Consider the following 24,931-nt stretch of genomic DNA (forward strand, 5'->3'; position numbering starts at 1 on the left):
GTGGTATATGTTAGAGAGGTTGGAGGAAAAAAAGGGAAGAAATAATGTAATTATAATCTCAAAAAAAAATCAAAGTATACTAAAAAACAATTTAAAAACAGAAACAGAACAAATGCCCTCCCTGGACAGGGCCCAGACCTAGGAAACAGCACTCTAACATGCCGTCAAGGTGACCTGTGTGCATTCTGGCATTGCAGACACCCCTACTTCACAGCACGACCGTATCCTATGATGCAGTGTGCTTCTCCACATTACTTGGGAAAGAACCTCCTCAAATGTTTGTTGAAGAAAGGGACAATAGATGTCTGCTTAATGATTGCAATAAGCTTGTGACAAACCTGCTTATCTAAAAAGGGACAAAAATGCAACTGTCAGGCCCGAGAAACTGATGCAAATTACATGCTGGTTCATAATATTTTATGTAGGTATAAATTACAGGAGAATTTGTGCTTTGAAAACCTACAGTGGTAAGAGTTTCCCTCACTACTAATTACCAAAGCACCACTGAGACACACTGCAGTAAGGTATGTCTGGACTCCTTAAAGCTTTTGGGTGCAAGGGCACCTAAGTGTGTGCTTCCCAGTCCAGCCACAGTCCCTTCTCCAGGTGTAAACCTTAGCAGTGGAGAGAAAACTCTGATGGGGACTGTGGGGCTTTGTAGCATGAGTACCAAGAGAGCTCTACCACCTCCTGCCAAGCCATGGGCTGGACTTGCCCTTATATACATACAGGGGGTCCACTCCAGAAAGGCACTTTGCAATACCCCGGAGATGTACTAAAGAGATTCGCATGAGGAAACAATACAAGGCAAGATGCTGAACTGGCTTTCTGGGAGATGACAGTTAAACAGCAATGACCAGTATAGAGGATGGGCAGTCAGTCTTTTTTTTTTTTTTTTTTTTTGCATGGCTTGCATGTAAACATTCCACGGCTTCTTGCTCTTCAAATAACTGTGCACTTCCTACAGGGCCACCAAGTCTGTTTCCAACATCTCTCTAACACTCCTCAAGGCCTTGGCACAGACTACTTCTCTTGACAAGTGTCTTCTCCAGTCCCAGTAGCCTCAGATTACAGCACTCAGTCTCCTTAAGTGATTCTAAGTCCTGTCACAATGTTCTGCAGTGAACACCTTGTGTGTCTCAACAGTTCCTGTCACACCCAGGGTCTCTCTCTTGAGCTGTGTTTCCTCCTCCCTAGAACACACTCACCATAAAGGCCAGGAAGCGATGGCCTAAAGCAGATGCTGGATAAATAACAACTTGTGCTTGTGAGTGAAGATAAAACACTTGGGTTTGGATGCTGAATGTGGATGGGCTGGGGCAGGGGTTTCCCATTTCAAGACCCACCACAGGGCTTTACAAGAAGTTCCAGGGACACCCTGGGCCTAAGGGAGTGGGGCTGAATGACAATGGACTCTGTGACCCCCAGGCTCTCTTCGGGTTCTCAATCCTTGGTCACACTAAGGGGAAAAGAAAACAGGGGGCACAGCAAGCCAGGATACCTAGTGGGGTGTTTAGGCAGATACACTGCAGGTCAAACCAGTAGCTTTCCACATCCTGCATGGAATCCAGGACGTAGAGACGTCTCTCAAAAGGCCGGCTGCTGTGGGCCAGGTTGTAATGTGGGTCACAGATGGTGGTGTCCACAATGACTGCATTCTTCTTCAGGAAAACAAAGACCTACAGGAGACACACATCAGGAGAGGAGGCACACAGGAATCAGCACCAGGGTGTGATGCTTGGGGTTGGGTTGATGATCAGGCCCACCTCACTGGGCTAGGAGGCACTACCTGGTCTTTATCCTGAAACTTCTCTGTGGGTCCGAACTGTAACAGCCCCATGTAGCACAGCCGCTGCAGGTTCTCCACCACCGAGAAAATATACCGCCTAGAACAAACAGTACCTGGTTCCCCTTCACATACCTTACAGAGCCCTGAGGACAGGGTAAGGCATGAGCTAGCTCTCTTTCTTGCCTGGGATACCTAGTCCCCTCTAGCATCATAGTCACCCTAGGGTTTGATTTGGAAAGTAAATATAAGAGAACAACCCAGAGCACTCCAGTAGCTACAATTCTTAGCAGCAAATTTTACTCATACTAAATGTACTAGCTCATGTATCTGGTGAATGAACTACTGAGACCCTTAAGGCTGCGCAGCAGGCAGGCAATAAATGCCCTTTACTTCTGGGATTGAGTGAGCATCTGGGACCCAGCCTTGTAGGACTTATTCTCACCTCTTATAGAGAAGCTGCTGTCGGATGTGCCTGGGGAGGAAGCGGATCAGTGTGTGCTTCTTCAGAGGGTCATTCAGAAAATCCTCCAGGTTGTCCACCTACAGAGGTCACCCGTAGGTTAAGCTCAGCCTCAAGGCTTATGAAAAGCCTCTTAACACTATGACCTCCCCATCTCTGCCTTGGGTCCCTATATCAACCTCACAGATCACCCAGCAGAGGGCAACAATACATTCTGGTCCAGTGGGGAGGCACACAGCTGCTAAAGCCCCTTGCCAGGAGGCAAAAGGGACATCCTCTCAGTAGGGAAGAATGACTGATTCTCTTCCCCAAATAAAAAACACTGCTAAAATGTTTAAGTGGAGAGGACATGAGTATTAATTCAGTTTTTAACAACAGGGAGACACGCACACATGAAAAACTAGAAGAAAATGTACCAAAAATATGATTAGTGATAACCCTTGAGTGAGGAGGCTTTGGGTCATCTCTATTTGCTTCTTTTTGACATTATCAAGCCTCTAAAAGGCGTTTTATTGCTGCAGCGTATTATTATCTTCTTACCTAGCCAGCTACTGAATATCTGAAGAACATGTATGCATCCACCCAGCCAGCTCTTTTATCGATTCTCTCTCTCCACTCTATGTGGAGTAACAACTATATGAAATGCTTTCCCTGGACTGACCTTCTCAGCATCCACTCATCCTTCTACTCACTCACCACCCGAGCAAACTGCATGTACTTGCCCTTGATCACACAGAGCACAGGCTTCCAGCCCCACTGCTTATAGATATGAGACCCAGAATCTCATAAGACCCAGAGTCACAGGTACCTTGTAGCTGACTTGAACAAGTTGGACAAAGATGGAGAGGGGCAGGCAGAGAAGAATGTCACTGACAAGAGCCCAGCCAAAGCCAAAGTCTCTGTGGACCGGGATGGGAGGCACGTAGCGCATCCATGAGACCTCATCCACATACACTAGGAAGACATCCAGAGTCACTTCAAGTTGTTAGCATGGTCAGGAGAAAGGGGACTCACCTTGCCGTCTCCTAGTAACAGGACTGTGGCTCTCCTTTATCTGTCTCTCTCTACACTCCCCACCCCAACATACAGATGCCCTGGCTCTCACCTATCTCTGTGGAGAGTTCCATTTCTGCTTCCCAGGAGCTGCTTTCTGTGTTGTTTTTGGCTTCAGAGGTGTCCCAGTCATCCCCTGAAGGGGGCTGAACCCCTGGTCTGCTGGACTCCTGCTTGCCTGTTTTCCTTTCACTGTGGAAAGTAGGCTGTTCCCCAGTGTGGCCGGCAGGATGCCCATACACCAGGTACCACAGGAACAGGTGCATCACCCGAAGGCGGGGCATCTTGGGAAGGAATCCTATGGAGCGCCCGAGTCCAGGAACTGTAGGGAGAAAGGTGTGGGCAGTGCCTGAGCAACTGCAGACTGAGTTTGGTCCAGTTCATCCCACAGTTACCATGAGCTACCTGGGTCTGGGTGCCAGGGAGGTGACTTATACACCACTGTTCAGAATACAGCAAAGGTGACTGAAGCTGCTCCTTACCTATGACAGGTTTATAATTTTTGAGTGGGGTTATGCCCATTTTCTCATCTGTCTTTTTCACCCGTGTGCTTTCTGGCTTTGAGGATGTGTTTGGGTCAGAGTCTGCTGATCTACTTGGAACCTCTGGTTCTTGGTTTTCCTCTTCTGCCTCTTCTTGGGGTGCTGGGGCTGGTGGAACTTTAACTCTGCAGTCCAAACATAAGATGCAGAAACACGTTGGAAGCAAAGACAAGGCCTATCTGCCAGGTCTGGGGTTTCAGACTCAACTAACTGGTCATGGGACCAGGCAGATGACACAAGTGAATGGTCTCTAATGAAGGACTTTCAGAGGCTACTCGCCAGCAGGAAGGAGAAGAGCTCCGTGTGCTCAGGCTCCTGATGTTTCACAGATGCCAGCATCCAGCAGCAGAAAAACTAATGGCAAACTGTTCAGTTTCTGTCTTCAACCACAGCAGTTCTACTGCCAGGGGGCCCTCTGCCCACCAGCTCAGCCACCTATAAACTGCTCCTCACTAGTGTGTATCAGCCACTTAGGGTAAGGTAATCAAGACTTCAAGAAAGCAAGTAACCTATGCCACAACAAGACTGAGTTTCCTACACAGAAGCATTAATGGGGAGTGCTCCGATTGGTTACATTTACCAGATGGACAAGCATCAGGGCAGGTAGTGTGGCTCAGTGGGAAAGCATTGGCCTAGAGTATGCAAAGCCCTGGTCCCATCTCCAGCACCATCAAAAGAAAAGGAAAAAGAAAGGTAAGTTAAAACAAAGAATACCAGAAGTTCAGAATTGGATCCCCATGTGCACTAGGTGAGAATGAGTCACAGCCTCTAGCCAGCAAACCCAGGATCTCATGAAGGATACACAAAGCCTTTGGAAGGCTGCTCCAGTGGCTGCAGGCCTGGGCACTTTAACTGAGTTCTTCCACTTGCCTGTTTGCCGTGCTCGAGTTGGAGATCCGGAAGCGAACCTGCTCAATAGCACTTCTCACAAGGGGGTCATTCTGGTCCATAGATGGGTGCACGACCAGATCTACCTATGGGAAGAGGATGGAGTGTCTCAGAGGGCAGGGCAGGTTTGACCTGAGGTTCCACAGCAGATATTTCCAACACACCCACAATTCAAAGTGAGGCAGAATACATGGCAGACAGTTTGCTATTTCAGTTGCAGGCATCTGAACTCCTTAGGGACCATGTCATCATGTCTTGGACCACAACCACTGGCCCTGCAGTTTCCCTGACCCGGCTATCACAGCTCACCAGCTCTTCTGACAGCTGAGGCAGCTCCCCACACCTGCTCCTCTAAGTTTCCTAACTGCACATTAGTCTGGAAAGGTGAGTGTGGCGTAACAGCAGTCTCCCTGGGTGGTGCACCTCTGCAGCCGGAGGATGTAGGGCTGCTGTGTTGTTCCTCTCCCTGGGAATCCAGGCAGAATGGTTACTAGTGGTTGCTCCTCGAGATAAGGGGATAAAATCTGGGAAGTGAGTAGTAGATGTGCAGGAGTCAGGACACTAACTTCAGCACTGGCAGAAGTATCACAGGTGAGGGAAGCAAGACAGGTTACGAGTGATGAGACATAATGGCCTGGGTGCTGCAGGAGCAGCTTTCTGTGTTGCTATCACTACAGTGTGAAGGGCAGCAGCTGTAGGGGCTGGGTCAGACAGCAGCACTCCTGGGCTCAGCTTACCACCGGTAAAATGGAAACCCCACGCCCACCTCTGCACTGCATCCACCTGTACTGCTGACTTCTTTGTGAGACCCAAATGAGATCCAGTTAGGTAACTTCTCAGCAAACTGAAAAGCACTTAGAGATGACAGCTCCTGTTGGCCCCTTGTCCTAGGCCAGCAGTGAACTCCTCAACAGCCTAAGGATTAGGGTAGGTATAGAAGCATGGGCTTCAGCCAATCACCAACAGCCCGTGCCAAGCAAGTCCTATTAGAAAACAAGCCTCAGCACTGAACTTCAAACCCAGTTTAGAAGCATACCAGTTTTTCCCACATACTGCCCTATAACTAGAGGCTCCATTTCCACCAACTTTCATTTCTGTGGTTATTTGACCCTAACTGTTGACCTGACACCCTCATCCCCTCCCCCAGGCTTTGATCTTCACAAGCTAGCCTTCTAGAATAGCACTAGATAAGCCAATCCTGAGGCCAGGTAGTTTTCCCAGACCCAAACTAGGGGAGAATTTGTTGCCCTCAACAGTGACACCAAGGAAGTCTGACAGAGTAGCTTCTAGGGCTTTGATGTATCCTTCAGTGAGGAAGGCTGGCACATTACTGACTGCCACTTCTCAAGTGGATTCATGGCAGACAGCCGTGGATGAAGGAGCTACGTCAAGGAGACTGATGGCTTTATTTTAAGGTGACTTGCAGCAGATATAAAAGCCCATGAGTCCTGTCTACATGCGACAGCTAACTCTATTTCTTAAGTCACTTTTTGGTATTGCTGTGTGTTATCTCAAAAAAATAAAAAAATAAAAAATAAAAAAGATCTGTGAAAGCAGAAATGACCTTGTCCACTTATGAGTGAAACTAAGTATCAAAGCAGGACTCCTTTAGAGCTGAGAGAAAAGTCTAGTCAGAAATTACAGGGCTGTGAAGACAGTCCCACTGCTTTCAGCCTGAATGTCCAGCTGCACCATACCAATTACTCTGACCCTGAAAAATTGATGCTGTAAAATGTGTGCAAAGCTGCTGAGCTACAGTTACTATGGGAACAGCTCCCATCACAGTGCTACAGAAACAGACATATGGAGATGGAAGAAACAGACACATCCCAGATTGGCCATGACCCTTCTAGATCCTAACACTGTTCTGTATAACTGTAACAGGTCTGCTTCCTTCTTGTTCCAAGCTAAGCCAACTGACTGCTCTAATGCTCCAGTGGCTGCTCCCAGCTTCCACAGGAAGTCTACCAGTAGGACATTAAGAGGCACAATTGGATGTCCCAATCACTAACAACAAAGGATCAATCAGGACACAACAATGAAAAGAGACACTAGGCCAGAAAGTTTCCCACAGCATGGAGCTAGCTAGCCTGTGGGCTAAGGAGAAGCCCAAGAGATTACATTACCTTTTTCTTGATGCCATCCTGAATGACTGTAGTCCGATACAATCTCAAAAGACCCTCCTCAGACAGGTTCCGCACCAAGCGTATAATGGATTTCTTACAGCATTTGGTGGAGACACCCTCTTGCTTCTCCTGGTCCATGATCATCTTCTGAATCCTGGATGGTAGAGAAAAAGGTCACTCTTTCACACGCAGGGCACAGAGGTCTGTCACGAACCAGGGAATCGCTGCAGAAGTTTTTCACATCCTATGAAGGTGGGCTTCTTGAAACATGAAATACCATCTTTCTAGACTAAACAAATTAGCTAAAGCTCTACAGCAACAGAGATCACATGACTTTACAATAAGAAGAAATGGGGGAAGGGGCACAGAGTGCAAGGATGGAAACCTGTCTTCTGCAAGTCTGTACACGTAGTAAACATTCCGTTAGGAAAAGCTCTAATTTACCTATTGTTCCTTGGTCTGAGGCTCTTTCTATTCTACTGATCTCTCTCAATCTTTCTGATTCTTGTGACATTTCTACATCACTAACCACAGAAGAGCAGGGCCGATGTGGACACCAGGACACCCAGACAAACTCTTACAGCACAGAAGGGACCAGGGTGATGATATATCTGAGGTGGTCCTTGCACAGCCCAGTCAGAGACAGCAAAGAATCTGCATTTGTGACTGCAGGGTAAGGACCCTTCTGCCAATCGTTCTTACTCTGGTCTCAGAGCTTTGGAGGTGATGCCCCACCAAGAGCTACAAAGACCAGACCTTAAACATAGTCCTGTCTGTGAACTCTTGCAATGTGACTACATGCAAGTTTCTTGCTCCCGCTTCTCTTGTAACAATTCCTTAGTCTTATAGTTTAAATATCATATGTCCCCTATAACTCATGGGCTTAATACCTGGACCTAGAAGATGGTGATACTACAGACTTTGTAAGGTGGGGCCTGGCAGGAGGAAGTAAGAGACAGACCTTGCTTGCCCTCTCTCTGCTTCTTGGCTGCCATCAGGTGAAGAAGCTCTTTGGCTACATATCCCTGCTACTATACACACAGAGCCAAGAGACCACACGGAGAACCCAAGAAACCATGAGCCAAATAGATCCTCCTACAAGTTGTTCTCTTGCCTGCCTGTCACAGCTGCACAAAAGTAACACTCAGGTTAGGAGAAAAGCCAGTATGGGCTCTGAGACACCTAGCATTTTGCTTTTCTAGGTCTACCCTTGCTAATGACAGGACCCCAAATCTACATCCTATTGACAATGAGACACTATAAAACACATATCAAGACAGCAGCTCAAGTCCTCCCAGTCCCTTCCTAGGGAGAAGGGCAGTCAGAAACTTACGTGAACAGGCTCTCAATCAGGCGGAGGTTGGTGACAGCTTCTATGATCAGATTTCTGCGCTTCAGAAGTCGATATGTTTTGTGAGGCTTGTCCTGGCCTGAGCCATGTCGTCCACCTTTCTGGGAGCCACCACCCTCCTATATAACAGAAACACAAGGCCAAGGTTGAGAAAGGGTAGGACCAGACAGACACCATACCTGAGGGGCACATTTCTTTTCCAAGGAAGTCAGGTCCTGTTATTCAAGGAGAATCCCCCAGGCTACTTCCCTACACAAGACCCCACTACTCTCTCACTTCAGGGTTCAGAAACATCGGAGGTACCTGTCAGCTGATGATTGTGGGTGACTTTAGGATCAGCTAGTTTCAGAGAGGGACTTGGGGCATCACCTATTGGGACACTTCCAAAAGCAAAGAATAGCTCCATGTCTACCTGGCTTCTCCCCAGTGGGAGGAAGAGTCCAGCACCCTCTGCTAAGGCTGTTGTCAGGCCATGGATAGCTCAGCAGCACCCTCATTACTACTCTCAGGTCCCAACAGGAAACCAAGGATCGGAAAGGCAAAAAGCTGTACAGGATTATATAGAACAAATATGTGTGTGTGTGTGTGTGTGTGTGCGCGCGCGCATGTGTACTAGGACAAGGCTTCTGACTCTAAAACTAGAAACCTTCTAGAAGTCAAGGCAGAGCAGGCTGGGAATTCAGACTAGGCTTCCTGGGGTGTACCAGGATGGAAAATGAAAGATGGAAGTAGGGCAGGAATCTGTGCTTCTCCCCTTACTACTTATGTGTATGTATCTGTCTGCCATATGTGAACAGATGCTCACAGAGGCCAGAAGAAGGGTAGAATCCCTTGGAGCTAGAGTGACAGGTGGTTGTTGAGTTGCCTAGTGTAGGTGCTGTGAATTGAACCCAGGTCTTCAGAAAGAGTAGCAAGTACATTAAGCTGCTGAGCTGTCTTTTCACCTACAGCTTTAATTTTTTAAAAATATTTTATTTTTATTTTATGTGTATGAGTGTTCTTGCATTCCTGTCTATCCATGTGCTAGATGCATGCACTACCAAAGGAGGTCAGAAGATGGCATCAGATGCCCTGGGAGCCATAAATGGTTGTGAACTGGCATCTGGGTACTAAAATTTGAATTCAAGTTCTCAGGCAAGAGCAGGCAATACTCTTAACCACTGAGCCATCTCTCCGGCCACCACCCCCACTCTACTTTCATTCTTAAGGTTGTTCTGTCTTCTAGGAGCTTACCACAAACCTGTGCCTTTGTCACATCAAAATGTGGTAAAGTCTGAACATGAACCCTTAATGAAAAAGAATACCTGTTAACATCATGTGGCAACCATAGGGCATGTTTGGCCAGGTGGCTATAGCTTAGGAAATGAAAAGGCATCTCAAATGCTGGGGTGACAATGTGGGAACAGCTGGGTCTTGCTTGTTCTCTGCCTGCTACAGGTGCTCCAGGTCAGGCAGGGTTCTCTCACAGTAGAGAGGGAAGTCTAGGGGACTTCAGAAAGGTCCCAAAAGTGGCAGCCTGTTGTCCTTCATGTTGAGACATGCAACATTTTGAAGGAAGTTGCTACAAGTAACCAGAAGCTGCAGAAGCAGAGCTGTGCTCTGCCAAAAAACGTTCAGGGAGCCATGGATGTAAAATGGAGTGTTTGTTGTTGTTTGTTTGCTTGGTTGCTTGCTTTTTAGCAGACAGCACAGGAACTCTGGCCTGGGAGGAAGGCCTGTTGCATCAGGATTAGGAGGACCCAAAACAAAGGTACTGGGCAGCATCTAGCAAGCACTAAAGAGTGGAAGGAGCCTAGTTCAAATCACCCCAAACCTATCAATTCTGCAACAGGGCCTTGGCTAAAGTGTAGGCTGCTGCTATTCCAGGACAGGAGAATGGAAGCTGGTAAGGTCCCTATGCTGCCATCTCTTAGCAGGTCAGTTTCCCATCCCATGGCATTGCCTTTCAGTCTTCACAGACCAGGCTCCATATTTCTTCTCAGGCCGCGAAGCCTGAACAAAACAGTAGCAGACAGAGTCACCTGGTTGCTGGTCCACACCAGGTACTTAAGCTTAGGAGTTGGAGGACAGCTGGGCAACAGTGAGATTCTGTCTCAAAATAACAGCAGCATTCTGCCCTCCACCTGCTCAAGGCCATCAACCTATCTCTTCCTAAGTGTGATAATCAAAAAGATCCAAGCACTGCCAACTGCCTTCAAAGCAATACTGGCTATGTAAACTAACCACACAAACTTTATCTCTGAATTTAAGTGAAAAGACAACCTTGTCAGAGGTCACTGGAGACTTGGGACTAGGCCTAGCATGGGGCAGAGGCAGCAAATGATTCTGTGTCACTTTGTGGAGCTGTCGTCATCACTTGGCTCACAGCCTGTGTTTGGCAGGTGACATTTTTACTACTATTACCTGTTCCTGTCCCTGGATTCAAGCACAGAACCAAGAAGACTGGAGTCTTCAAGTTATAACCCTAGTCAAGTTACTAACCTTGGGGTTATCGAGGCGGACCTCCTCAATCACAGCAATGTCACCACTGTGACTATCCATGTTGTGAGGGTCGAAGGGTGCGTTGAGCTCAGATGAGCTGCTGGTGTCCAGGCCATCCCTACAAGCAGAGCTTCTGCGGGATCTTTCCTCAGCAGCAGCTTTCGGCTTCTTCAATGGGTGCAGGTTTAGGACTTTCCACCCGCCTGCAATGAGAGCGGGCACAGCTGGTCAGAGAAAACAAATAGAAAGGCTTCTCTGCTTGGCAGTCAGGGCAGGTTAGCCCAGGGATTTCCTCAGGCTCACTCTACAGTCTTGGAGTACAAAGTTGAACATGAGATCCACAAGTCTATCAACTACCCACTTTCAATATACCTTTTAAAGCAAGATTTGAAGCCATCCAGCTAATATACAATAAAATCTCAACACTCAGGAAGCTGAGGTAGGAAGGGTGAGTGAGCTCAAGGTGGGTTACATAGGAGAATCCAGTCTCAAACAAATAGAACACCCCTGCCTCCACAGTAGTGTTCTGTAAACTAAACTCTGGTTCTTCAATGGACTGAGGGAAGGAATGAAGCTGATAGAACTCTTATCTTCTTAATAGTAAAAACGTGTAAAAAAATGTCATTCAAGGAGACTGAATACCTTGCAAGTAGCCAGGACACATATGACTGTCTCCTCCACATCTATGTGATGATAGCATCTAGGAGATCTCCAGGTATTTGCTGAGCTGAACAACTGCTCCTTGATTCTGGCCAGGGTGTATGGCCCTGATGCCCCCACATGCTTCAAGCAGCCCTTACCCTTAGCTGGAGTGGAGTGATGAGGCCGAGAGCCAGGCCCAGCATCCCCTGAGGTTCTTGAATGCCCCCGGGACCCTCGGCCCCTGCGCTTGCCACTGCAGCTGCTCTCTTCCTCACTTTCTGAGTCAGAGAGGAAGGCCTCTTCACCCTCAGGCATGAGGGACTCATCTTGCACTGAGGCGAGGCTCACAGTAGTTAGTAGCTCTCCTCGGGCCTTTTCACGAGCATATTGCCGGCTCAAGTCACTCTCCTCCGCAAACACACAGGAAATGTACTTGGTGGTCCGTTGCCGGCCTTCATCTTCCATGAATCCCTAGGGCGATCACATGTGTTAGCTAGCACACTCCAGAGGGTGTTAACACCTACAGGTGTACAGGTGGTGCAAATGGGGACTACACAAGATCTGCACTGTGTCTGCTCTCTGAAGCTAGGAGCTCTTTGTGGAGAGGGCCTTAACTTGATCTTCCATGCACCTTCTGTGCGTGATGCTGGACCTGGCTCACAGATACAGTCAGGAATCAGCTTGTGCTGGTTATATAGAGCTCAGAGTTCTACACACTGCAGACACCAGTTCCACACAGCCACAGCTGTGGACACCTGTGTTTTGGTTCATTACTAATCCATGCTCATCTTGGCTTCTAAAATGGGAAAGGGGCCCATCCCACAGCATATAGTGGGATCAAGTTAAAATCTTCTATGAATCTACTACATGCCAGGAATGGTGCCAAGAGCCCTGCTATATATACATAGATCAACTAATAAATCCCTGCCTTGGTAAAATGCCCACAGTGGCCCACCAGAGGGTCTGAGTGAGTAGAAGTTTAGTGGTACTATTGGGAAGGGCGGAGCCTGTAGGAGGTGGGAGTCTAATAGGAGGTCCTGGTCAATGAGGAGTGCTCCCAAAGGGGTGTGTACGAGTGCATGTGTGTGTGCGTCTACGTGTATGTGTCTAAGTCCCTGACCACTTTCTTGCTCAGGATGTGAGTTTATTGTACCAGCGTGCTCCTGTCATGAGGTACTTGCTGTCTCATTAGAGGTCCAAAGCAGCAAGAACCACTTGACTTTGGAGTAGAGTCTCTAGAACATGCCACAGCAACCTTCCTCTTTATAATTAACTGCCTTGGTTACTTCATTATAGCTATAGAAAGCTGACTAATATCGGCCTTAGGAGCTGAGATACAGCTCTGAATTACAAAAGGGGAACACTAGGCTTCAGTTACTGGCTCTGATGCTTCCAGGTGCCAGGCAAGTCACACTAATGAGAGGCTAGGCAGCTTACCAGACACCAGCCAGCCCCAGCTGACTGCTCTCACCCAGGAGTGTGCTGCTGGCCTGTCACTCTTTACAGTGCTTCAGCTTTTAAGATGCAGAACCAGAGAAGCCCTCAGTGAAGGGAGGCCTAGCATGCTAGTAGCCTCATACAGCTACTGCCTCATGGACAGAGTACAGCATCTGTTTCTCCAATGTATAATCCCATGGGCACATTAGATGAGGTATTATAGGGATGAAAGGATGTTACCTTGACAACCTTGAACCTCTGAAGGAGCCGACACAGCATTCTTGCTTCCAGTTTTCCCACGTTCATGGCAACTCGGATCTCAGCTTGGGAAATTCCTTTTGTTCCTCTGCGCTCAACTGTGAACAACACCACATTGAACCCCGCCACTGTACAGGGGCAGCTACTCACAGCTACCTCCCTGCTCCCTTGCTAAGCACAAAAGTGGAACCACCAGACAGAGAAAGCACTTCCCCCTCTTCCCCAAGGAATACTCCACTGCCAGACTGAAGAATGCTACCTGACCCTGACAACACTAGCGGCTCACTTTGTGTGTTAGCTCTCTGGTACTCCACACTAAAACACTAAAGGGAAAGCACACTGTGGCTATATTCCAAGGGAAGCCGACCTATTAAAGTCTCTAACATCACTTTTAAGCAGCAGTAGGAAGTTAACCTTTTCTCACAAATGAACTTACTCAGAAAAATGAAACTGACCCTTTCAAAAAGCATCAAAATGATTTTTAAGACAATATTTGGGGGCGGCAGGAAGGGCTGTCCTTGAACATGTGATCATCCTGTCTCAGCTCCCAGGTACATGTGCCCCCATGTTCATCTCCTGAAAACTTTTCTTGGAACGTGCACTTTCATGTTCCTGTGGAGACCAACAATTGTCCCTTTTCTCACAGTCTGACCAGCAAGAAGTACCAGAGGAAATGATGGCAGCAGCCCCATAGCAGAGAACAGGAGAACTTGTTGCCTGTTTTTGTTATTGTGTATGTTGTCTGCAGTTCTTACCCTGGAGTCCATGCCTGTTACTCAGTATCAGTACAGTACCTGCCTTTTACAAGCCCTTTCTAAATATCCTGGGATCAAAAATTCCAGGGAGGAACCTGGTTGGAGGCTGCTACATGAGCTTTTGAGAGATGTCAAAGCTCTTTGTACAGAAAATACGTTTTTTGTTTGTTTTTTGTTTTTGTTTTTTCCTTAAATGCATTCACATACTTGAGGATGCCAGGCAAAAATCAATCAGGACATAGAGGCTTTCTACTTCAGACACACATAAAGATGGCCATCAGAATGAGAAGAGATGGCTCATAGGCCATACATGAGGACAAGAGGGCTTTAGGCAGTTGTTTCTAAACTGTGTTCTGAGGAATCTGAGCCACCATGAGAACTGTCAATCTGTCAGCCTTCATAAAGGCTGAGCAAGAGATTAGCCAGCATGATCTGCTGGTGGAGTCTAAGATGGAACAATTCAGAAGGCGATGGAGGTGCCAGAACCCAAGCAGCAGAAGAGCACAGAAGCTGAATTTTGTTGTCTTCAGTAGAATAGCTATGCTCACTTCCTCTGTGCAGCAGACTGCAAGGTGCTTGCAATATGGGTTAGAGCCCTCCACCTTGCAGTGAGCTCTTGCTCTCTGTTGGGCTGTTCTAGAAGCAGTATGTGGTGCTTTCTCCACGTGTATGCTTATCCTCTGCTTTTTTTTTTCTTCATGTCACATGAAACAATCTCCCTAATAAATACCCTCATAGATATTGTTACCCTCAGTCTACTGGTGCATCTCTAGAGAATTCTGTTGTAACAAACCCCATTTTCACAGACAGGGAAGCAAGGCTCAAGGATCTCGTTAAAGCCACATATCTAGGAGGCAGCAAGGCTCCACCCTGATCCAAAGCAGAAGCCTGCAGCCTCCTAGGTGCTATGTGCTGGAGCCCATTTCCCTCATGGGGAGCACCTTTAACACTCCAGGGCTCATGACCTCAGGCAAGGACTGTGAGCAGGACTCACTGAGCTCGTAGGTCTGCGTGAGCATGTCCCGCTCAAACACGATGTCCACAGGAGGTACACCTTTGGAGATGACCTCCTCATCGTCATCATCATCATGGTCGTCTTCCATCTTTCGCTTGAACTCCTTCAGGAGCTTAAGGCACCGAACCATGACATCAGTCCCTAGGAACAGGGCATACATCAGGAGACAGCAGACACAGCACCTCATCCGAGAGCAGTTGATAACATCCTGAAAGGCCATAGCTGACCTATGATCACAGCAAGTTCATCCCCTGTGAGGTGTGTTTGCGAAGTTTAAAACTACTAATCTTGGGGCTGGAGAGACAGATGGCTTAGTGGTTAGGAACACTTGCTATACTTAAGAGGACCCAGGTCTAGTTACCAGCACTCACAGGTTTGCTTCTTAGCATCTCACATCAAAGAGCTCATAATTGCTTGTATCTAGTTCTAAATGCAGAGGATCAAATGATCTCATCCAGCCAGGGCGTTTTACACATGTGGCACATACTTGGCAGATATATACACACAATTAAAATGAAAATTAATATAAATAAAATGAATATAAATTTAGAAAAAAAAAAACCTTAAAATACCTACTACTTGTCATAGGGACAAGACTACAGTGCCTTGTTAACAAATTTAGAGCAGGAAGAATTACCTGCACAAAAGGATCAGGGAGGTGCCCTGGAGGACATGGCCTACTCCTTTGAACAGTCTTCCAGGCAGGGCCCACACATGGGATTTGCTCAAGAAATGAAGAACAACTTTTCCTTTAAAGCCAACAAGAGCCCTTCTGGTGACTGAGGCTAAGAATTTAGTTTACAAAATAACTCAAAAAGAGGCCAAGGCAGACAAGATTAACAGGTCTGAGCTAGCACCTTTATGACATGAGTGCCAGTAACAAATACAGACAAGGTGGGGCCTCACTGCAGCACAAGCCGTACTCTGGGCTGCTCTGAGGGAAATGTGACATCTACCTTCAGATAGCCAACAGCAACATACCACATCAGGGGAAAACCCACACTTATGCCCAAGGAAAAGGACAACAAAGATAGGAAACAATGTAGATGCCTGGCACAGACTATGCCAGCTCATTCACTGGTCCTAAGGACTCCAGGAATCATTTTATATACATGGGAACTGAAGCATGGAAGGGTTAGATCACCTGTTCAAGCTCCCCACAGCTTGTCAGTGATGGGCAAATTACTGTTAGGTTTCCTCAAGTAAAAGGAGAAAGCTAAGGGTGAGCAGAGCAAACGGCATGGAAATTTAGTGTGACACCCCAGTGAGCAAACTCTGGGAAATTTATCAAGAAGCCCTAGGACAACTGGAGGAGGTAACAGTCTTAGGTGACTGCAGAGGGGCCTGCCCAGAGTCCCAAAGTCATATGACAGTGGTGAGTGATGACAACTAGATAGGTGGCCACCTTTGCCAGTTCTACCTGTTTGGCTAAGTAATATGTTCTTTCTGTATTGTTGCAGAATATTTATCACACAGTTATTTACTATTACATCTGTCATTCAATGTGGCTGGGAGAAAAACCCAACATGATGGGAGAAGAAAGCCCACCGACATTACAGAAAGCAGAGGACATTTGACAGAAAGACAGAGGACAGGAGACTCTGACAGAAAGGCACAGAGGAAAATTCACCTGGGATCAGCTCCAGAGGAAACATCATCAGCTCTTTGATTTCGGCTGGATGCTGAGAGACTCGGGAGACCTCAGAGCAATGGTAGCTTTGAGCCCAGAGCAAAGGGTAAGGCAGGAGCCTGAGACAGTGAATCATTATCGAATCACAGTAAGCCACCCCAAAAGATAATTTTAATGATATATGCAGACTTTTCCTGCACGAAAAAATGGGAAGCTTCATATACATCCAGAAAATCATCAATACTTTAAAAGAATATTCTAGTTTGGAGAAATGTAAATTTTAAAAAGGCTTGTGTTTTCTCTGTGTCTCCTTTCTTCTCTTTAATTTTATTAATTTGACACTTTTCTTTCTTTTGTTTAACTTGGCCAGAAGATATGATAAGCTTGTTAATATTTTCAAAGAACTAAGTCTTTGTTTCATTGATTCTTTATATTTTTGTTCTTGTTTTACTGATTTCAGCCATGATTAATTGGATAGCTATTATCATACGCCTTCCATGAGGCTCAAAGACCATCATGAAAAATGGGGCAGGCAGACTGTAGGAGCCTGTAGTCAGGGAGGCTCAGAGGGAAACAGTGTCTTCTGGATACGAAAGGAATGCTGCCCTCATGACACATAGCAGCTGTGGTCACCTGCACAGGTCAAGCCAGTCAACAGTCAAGCATGGAGTGGGAAGGGTCCATGAGCCCCTACTCCTAACTGACGTACTATGGACAGTTAGTATCTTCTGGTGGAGGAATGAACAATTTTCTGTAAGGGTTTATCATGGGGTTATTAAACAATAATTTAATGTAGAAGAGATACAAATGTTGAATTCAAAGAAAGAGAGTGATGTGGGTGGAATAAATGAGAAGAATATCATCACAATACATTGTTTGGAATTCTCAAACAATAAAAATATTTCAACTATATCCCCCCCCCATCCCAAAATGGGAAATTCCATTTCAGATCCCTTATGAGCAATGGTAGAAGTTGAAGGGACAGAAATGTTGCTTGAAAAAGCCATTGCTATATTCATTACAATTATGACCACTGGAGGAAACCCCTCCCTAATTTCAAGTGCAATATTTCTATTTTTCCTCTTAAAAATGTTGAAGAAATAGCTGTACAACAAGAAAAATTAGCTGTAATAATACAAAGGCATAAAAGACAAGAGACAGAGGAAATAAGAGAACAGGAAAGCATTAATTGTGAACCTATGGTGCCTAATGAAATTGAGGATCAAGACAGACAGCCCACTGACAATGGATAAGAAGCCTAGCTTGTCGGCTTGGAGCTGGGCAAAATTCAAGTGCCTGAATGTCTAGTTTATGTATAGATTCATAAAGATCTAATTGTACCTGGATAAACAGAAAGGAGAAATAAGAGTACCTAAAAGATACTAGATTGTACAAAACACTGCTGAATTACATCAACCTGTATACTTTAAAGATGTTTTAACATCAGAATGGAACTTAGGGAATGTGTTACATTGGGGAAGAGGTTTTGCCCGAAAGACTATTATGGATTATTATATATTATGGTGGAATTATGGGTTCCACCAAAATTCATAAGAATCCATCTGAGAAAGAGAAGCTTCCACATGAAAGGCACAATTTAAGGAAGGAAGAGACACAGAAAGACAGCAATGTAGATGATGCAAAAGCAGATGCCCCCTGCATGCTCAGCAAACCAGCTGAAGAAAGACAGACTGTTCATCAGACTGACAGACTGGAAAACACTGCTACTGAAATGGACTGCCGCTGAAGGACAGGTAATCAGGACTGCAATTATGAAGGATCCTCCTGTCAAGGGTCTTCCTTCATAAGGATAGTTTAAATTTATGAGATTGACAATTGTTTCTGTTGAAATAGTTAAATTGTATTCAATTTTTAGCTTAGACTAAAAAAAGAAGAAAATGTTGCAGGATATTTGATCACACTACGAACTCTAAGATTATGTTATTTACTGAAAAAGGTTTCTAGATCTGGTGTGGCTTAGCCATTGGCACACACCTTTAGTTTCTGGCTGGAATACAGACTTGTGCTTAGTACATACCTTTAATCTTAAACAATGAAGGTAAAGTTAGTTTGTAGAAGGAAGCAGCCATGTTTGAAGGTGATGACTGAGTGATAGACAGTGACGAATAGACAGTGACGAATCAGAGAAAGGATCTGCCCAATTATCACGAGAAGAGAGGAAAGGGAAGCTACTTAAGAGGGCAGTGCAGAGAGGGAACAAGGAGAGGAGGCAGCTTTACTGGGGCAGTGGTACAGAGACACGTTGCAGAGAAAGAATAAGCTAGATACAAGTGAAGACAGAATGAGCCAGAGAATGAGAAGGAGCCAGAAGATTATTACATATTCCAAAGTTAGTATATGGCCAAGAGGAGCAATTCAGGAGAGGTCAAGTGAGAGAAGTCAGATTGAGTCAGAGTGGAGAGTTTTATGTACGACTGTGATAGGATGGTTGGTTTTGGTAGATGCAGTGGCTGGAAAGCCCAGAGACCCAACAGGTGTCCATTGCCTGTATGGGACAGGCATCTATTCCGCCTCGCTCCCAGAATCCAGGCTGCTAACACTTGGTGGGGAACTCTATTGACCTATACAGTTCAGTCACATTCAGGGCAATGCAGCCTCACCCAAAGAGCACAGGTAGAGGGCTACCAGCCTCAGGCCTTAGAGATATTTACATACTAATGAGATGCCTGAAGACCAGTGTGTGGAGCCAATAAGGATTCTTCCCCAGACCCTCCCCCCTTAACTCAGGTCTGCCCTGAGTTTTTTTTTTTTTTTTTTTTTTTTTTTTTTTTTTTTGGGGGGGGGGGAGGGGGGTTGGTGGCACACCCAGATTCAACTACCATCTGCCATAAAAATAAAGCCTGTAAAACTCATGGACCTTTTCATGAAATTGGGGCCGCGCCATGAGGAACCATGGAGAAGGCCTTTAATGAGCTGCTGCGCCTAACTTCCCGCCTAGAGGAAGCATTTCCAGCTATCCTACCTACAGTTTTGAGCCAGCTGAGTTGACCAGCCAGTCAGAGCTCAGAAAGAACTAGGAAGCCTGGCGGTGGTGGTGCACGCCTTTAATCCCAGCACTTGGGAGGCAGAGGCAGAGGCAGGTGGATTTCTCAGTTCGAGGCCAGCCTGGTCTACAGAGTTAGTTCCAGGACAGCCAGGACTACACAGAGAAACCCTGTCTCGGGAAAAACAAACAAACAAACAAACAAACAAAACAAAACAAAACAAAACCTAGGAAGGGGTAAGCCTATTCAGCAGCAACTCTCAGAGGCTGAAAACATTCTAGGCCTAGATTAGATTGTATAGGGGTTAGCTGCTTCTAGGATTAGGTCTAGGTTAGCAGACAGTGGCAGTAAGCCTCCAAGAAAATAAATACATTAAGAGAATAAAGAAATATTTTTACACTGTGCCTCAGTTTCCTCAGCTGTAACAATGAAGAATAGCAACAGGGTGAGCCAGATGGCTCAGCAGACAGAGGTTCTTATATGCAGGCCTGATATTGAAGCTCAATCCTCAGATTTTCTGTTCCAAGGATAATACAAACTCAAGCACAAGGCCGTTCCTGGTTTCAGTAGCAAGGCTTTTTCTCAAAGGGGGAAAAACAGTTTTTCTAACAGATCGAGATGGTACCTTCTCTCCTTCCTATTAGCCTTGCTGTAGCCTTCAAACACAGCTGCTGAGGGACAAACATCACACCCAGCTGCTGGATTGCTAAGACCTTAGTTCAATCAGATTCCATAAACATTTATTCTGTACTGTGTCCAGAAGAGACACAAATCAGACAGGCTTCCTCTGATGTAAAAAGAGACAGAGTTGAGGCTTGGCAAGGCAACCAGAAGCACTGAGCTTGCTGTGACAGGGCCCAAGTTGACAGTCTGCTTTTGCCTACCACAGGAAAGTTCCTTTCCTCTCTGAGCCCCAAGTTTCTCATCCATCAAGCAGAGCTAATTCTAAATGCATCTTGGACTGAGCAAGGACAGACACAGTGGTTTTCCCACACTTGACACACTGAATGTTGCACATACGCTCTCTGGCTGCAGGGCTGAGGCACTCTGCCTGCGGGACATGCCACAGTGCCTCCACGGCTCAATCTCCAGCACATCTAGGCAGAGTAAGAAGTCAAAGAAAGGGAAAGAATAAAAATGGGGCTGAGCAGCAAAGCAGACTGTGGAAGGAATGTCTGTATGTTTATTCTGTAAGCGTGATGTTTGGGGCTGTGTGGAATATGGCCAGTGGCTTGATGAGAGGCCTGCAGGAATGAGATCTGCAGATGCTGAGCCTGGTGGCTTGCCTCAGCACAGGCTCAGGCCTGCACACTTCCCTTTCCTCATGAGTCCCACTCAGTCTCTGAACAGTGGTAGCACAAGGGACTGAGTCTAACCACTACAGACGCCACTACTTGTTCTTTGCTTAAATCCTTGCCCCAGCACTATCCCTCCTGATGATCTGAGCAATGAGCCGTGCTCCCCATTTTCTTGGCAGTACAATGAAGAAACAGAATAAAGAGGTTAAGAGGACTAGAGAAAAACTTAGAACGATGCCCAGCATTTTATCTGGATGTTCAACAATAGCAGTACTGCCTTGCCTACCTGTTTTTAAAGTCTAGGACAAGCCCATAGACAGGTCTGTTTTACACACAGGAAACAAGAACACTGGTAACAACAGCCAGCAATCAGCTGGCTACACACTAGGAAGGGACAAAGGGAATTCCCACCAGCCCCTCCTTCCACACTTGCCAGCCCCTAGTCAAGAGTGTGCTGTCTGCCACCACCATTGCTGATCCCATCCCCCAAAGGTGGGACATTCATGCCCATTCTTGCTGATAGCTGCTACCTGTGGAAAAGAGAGAAGGGCCGTTCTAGGAGATGCCGCCCTTGCCCCTGTGCAAGTGGCTCCAGTCCAGTTGTTTATAGTCGGATTTAAAGCTCACCCTTACCTGAGCTTCCCCTTTAACAGTTTCAGCCATACTAAAATGTTCTTGCTTCTTTTATATATATGAATTATTGACAATAATTACTTTTCATGTTATACCTAGTGTGCTTTAATCACTTTTACCCTTATTAAACTACTTATTTTTAACTATTTCATCATCTTCAAAACACAAAGGTCTACACTTTTAAAACCTGGGACAACTCCAACCCTTTGTTTTTATGCTTTTGTTCACCTTTGATCCTGTTTTGGTCTTTATCTTTTCCATCTTTCTTGGCTTTGACTCTCTTTTAGGCCTGTATATTTAATTTATTGAACTTCTGTTATTCTTTATATGGCTTGTTTCTATCCTAGGTTGTATGTTTTAATCCTACTATATTTTTTGAATGTCCCCCTCTTAATGGTCATAATTTTACTCTGCTGTACCCTGTATATTTTTTGGAATAGTTTTTTATTTTAAATTTGACTGACATTTATTTCACATATTGTATATCTATCCTTTCAGTGGGTACAAGTCACAGCCTATGTATTCAATATCAGCCTGACTCTTACCACCTCCAGTTCTCTATCCTTTTTGCCCCCTAAACATTAACAATCCTATTCCAGATTTTCCAACTGACTTTCCTACAGGTGGAATCATATGACAAAGCCGCTGTGTGGTCATTCTTCTCTTATCTTAAGTAAGAACCACCTGAGCCACACACACACCGGGGCTTCTTGTGTGATGTTTATCTGCTCTGTGCTCTGTCTACCACACTGTCTGATTTCTGCAGCAGGGTTTGAAAACAGAAGTGTGAGTTCTACATTATCCTTTTCCCTCAGGACTGTTTAGCTTTCTGGGTTCCTTGCACTTAGTTATAGATTTTAGAACCAACTTCGGATTCTGATTCCATGGAATCAGACATGGACTGTGTTGAATCAGATCAATCTGGGGAGTCTTAGCATAACATTAGCATGCTTGATCCGTTTTCGTTTGCACAGATCTTAAATTTCAGCAGTGTTTTATAGTTTTCATAGTAACTGATCTGCACATATTTTGTTAAATTTGTTCCAAGTTACTGCAAACAGAATTGACTTCTCAGCTTGACGTTTAGATTCCTCATTTTAAGTGTAGAAAACTAGGAGTGGGGACGCATATCCAAGTTAGTTTCTGCAGAATTGTTTATTTCTTAAGAATCACAAGGCCATCATCTCTGGAGAGGGCTTCAGCCCCCATCCCCTTCAGAACTGAATGTGAGGTGACTCCCTCAATCATCAGCTAGTCTACTCAGAAGTGTTCCACTAAGGGCTTCCAACTGGGATCCTTTTGGAAGGGGTTACCAAATTTACTTCTCCTTATTTTTTTATCAGCACAATTTAATAACACACAGTGGCTAGTAAATACTTGAGGAGAATAATTAGAATTTATAAATCAGAGCAGTTCAGGCCAACTGCTTTAATTACAAAGCTTATTTTGCTTTTGGCAAATAGATATGGTAAAGTGTATGCACAAAATGTGCCTAAATCCAAACTCTGCTTAAGGTGTTCAAAAACAATTCATGTATATCCAGGAACACTTGTAAATTTACATGAAGTAAGGCATCACCTTTATTTTTTTAAGCCTTTCTATTCCAGAGTGATTTGGAAAAAAGTTTTATATTTTTTTTATTCTAAAACAGAACCGATAGAGCTCAAGGCATAAACCCCTGAAAACTGTACTCAGCTCTGTCTCCTGCATAAGAAAGGCAACTGATATGGAGCTTGATTAAAGTACATGTACCAAGCTCTCACCTGGCCCTGAGCTGATTCTGCCCAGGTACTAGGAACATAAAGCACACAAAGGGTGTGACTAGCTCCTCTCAGAGCTCAGAACCCAGCACAAGGTCACTCAGAAAAGCAAAGAAGCCAGGGCCACCAAAGAGAGGAAAGAGCTGGCTGGGAGCCCAGGTTGCAAACCCAAGAAGCAGAGATGGAAGACGGTGTAGGTACAGGAACTATCATGGCTAAGAACAACCTCTAGCAATCAGGATAGGCTTGGTGTGCACATGATAGTCTACACAGTCTAACTGTCCTCACTGATCAACTTGGGTGCCACCTCTTTATCACTAACTGTATTCTTCTGGGAAGTCCTGTCCTCCCGGGCCAGGCTTATGGAGATTCCTCATGGACAGACATATCTTGAAGGTGATGACACACCAGAGGGAAACAGATTGCGTGTTATATAGCAGCAAGCAGGTGTCACTGCTAAGAGGGGAGTGGGAAAGTGGGCTCCATCTGTCAGTTAATTAACATGAAGGAAATGGGACTACTATGTCCTCTTTGACCTTAAGACTTCCCAGGCTTTAAAAAAAAATCTGTTTTAAATTCCAGAAACACACTAAATAAAAACAAATACTGCATACTAAACAGAACACACATCTAGCCCTTTAGTGTGGTGATACATGTTCTTAATTCCAGCACTTCTAGATCTTGATGAGTTCTAGGCCAGCAGGGGCTATACAGTAAAACTAAAACAAAATTTAAAAAGTCCTTTTAGATCTGTCCTAGCTGCTACGAGCCTCTGGCCTACTCAGAGTCCACCATCCCACAAGAGTATCACAGCACCTTAGAAGGTAGGTGCCACAACCCCAGTAAGCCAACTGAGGGAAGCTGAGACAGAGGTCAAGTAATTTCCTGAAGGCAGTCTCACCAGGAAGTCACAGGCTAGGACTGCCTGACTTCAAAAGCCCATTTAGATAGCTGTTAGTGTCAAGTAGGTTACTTTGAATTTGCAGGAACCTAAGCCTGGAAGAAAACTCTGGCCACAGTGGCCTGCATAGCAATACAGATTCTTCCTTAGTATCTCCTCACTGAAAGTCAAATTATTGAAGTCTGTTATTTTTAACACCTTACTTCCAACAGTCCAGAATACTAAAATGTACCTCTGTCCTCCTGAGCCCTCCCATCCTGCATCTGCCATATCTTGCCAGGGTTTTCCTTCACCAATACTGGAGAAGTCCTCCAGTGTTGGATCTTAGTGTGGATTTTTGTCCACTATACTAGAGACATGACAGTTCCTTTTGTTTCTCTCTGTCCTGTTTGCTGTGCTATGGTTTGGAAGTGGCCCCAAAGGCCCACTGATAAAGGCCTGGCTAGCAGTCTGTGCTGCTTCAGAGTGATGGAACTGTTAAGAGTTGGGGCCCAGTGGAAGGAGACTGTGTACCAGCAGCACAGCAGCAGTACCCCTTTCAGGAAACATGGGACTCCACCCACCCACCTACCCCCCCTTTCTAGTATTAACTTAGCATTCCACTTTCTTGAGACCTTTCTGTGCACTTTCTCTTACTCTCTCCAATTCCACTGAACTGTTTAGAACCATTTTCCTTCTTTTGTCTCCACAGCTTCTTGCTCTGTTTTCATGAACATCCACTCCTTTCTGAGAATTGAGTTTTTGTCTACTTTTCAAGGGTTTCTGTTCCCTGGATTCTATTAGGCTTCATTTTCCCCAACAATGTGTTGCTTTAGGATGCTGCCTGGAGGTCAGTGTTTCAGAAGGAGGTGAGTAGGAAAAAGCTGCATCACTCGGGCCCCAGTGAAGGGTGAGCTGTCAGATGTGT

The 24,931-nt window shown here is 45.6% G+C and overlaps 1 protein-coding gene across 1 annotated transcript in view; it reads right to left on the reverse strand.

The window, feature by feature from the left end:
* Gtf3c1 (general transcription factor IIIC subunit 1) overlaps positions 1 to 24,931 on the reverse strand; it is a 65,512-nt gene that overhangs the window by 23,108 nt on the left and 17,473 nt on the right. The window contains exons 7-19 of the mRNA XM_034496681.2: positions 14,777 to 14,938; positions 13,010 to 13,125; positions 11,491 to 11,803; positions 10,691 to 10,893; positions 8,192 to 8,328; positions 6,859 to 7,012; positions 4,715 to 4,818; positions 3,785 to 3,969; positions 3,355 to 3,624; positions 3,058 to 3,203; positions 2,232 to 2,329; positions 1,790 to 1,886; positions 1,502 to 1,679 (exon numbers count right to left, since the gene is read on the reverse strand). Of these exons, the coding sequence (XP_034352572.1) occupies positions 1,502 to 1,679; positions 1,790 to 1,886; positions 2,232 to 2,329; positions 3,058 to 3,203; positions 3,355 to 3,624; positions 3,785 to 3,969; positions 4,715 to 4,818; positions 6,859 to 7,012; positions 8,192 to 8,328; positions 10,691 to 10,893; positions 11,491 to 11,803; positions 13,010 to 13,125; positions 14,777 to 14,938 (2,163 nt within the window). The remainder of the gene's footprint in view (positions 1 to 1,501; positions 1,680 to 1,789; positions 1,887 to 2,231; positions 2,330 to 3,057; positions 3,204 to 3,354; positions 3,625 to 3,784; positions 3,970 to 4,714; positions 4,819 to 6,858; positions 7,013 to 8,191; positions 8,329 to 10,690; positions 10,894 to 11,490; positions 11,804 to 13,009; positions 13,126 to 14,776; positions 14,939 to 24,931) is intronic.

The sequence above is a fragment of the Arvicanthis niloticus genome, chromosome 1 (assembly GCF_011762505.2).
Source record: "Arvicanthis niloticus isolate mArvNil1 chromosome 1, mArvNil1.pat.X, whole genome shotgun sequence".
In the NCBI taxonomy this organism is placed as follows: domain Eukaryota; kingdom Metazoa; phylum Chordata; class Mammalia; order Rodentia; family Muridae; genus Arvicanthis; species Arvicanthis niloticus.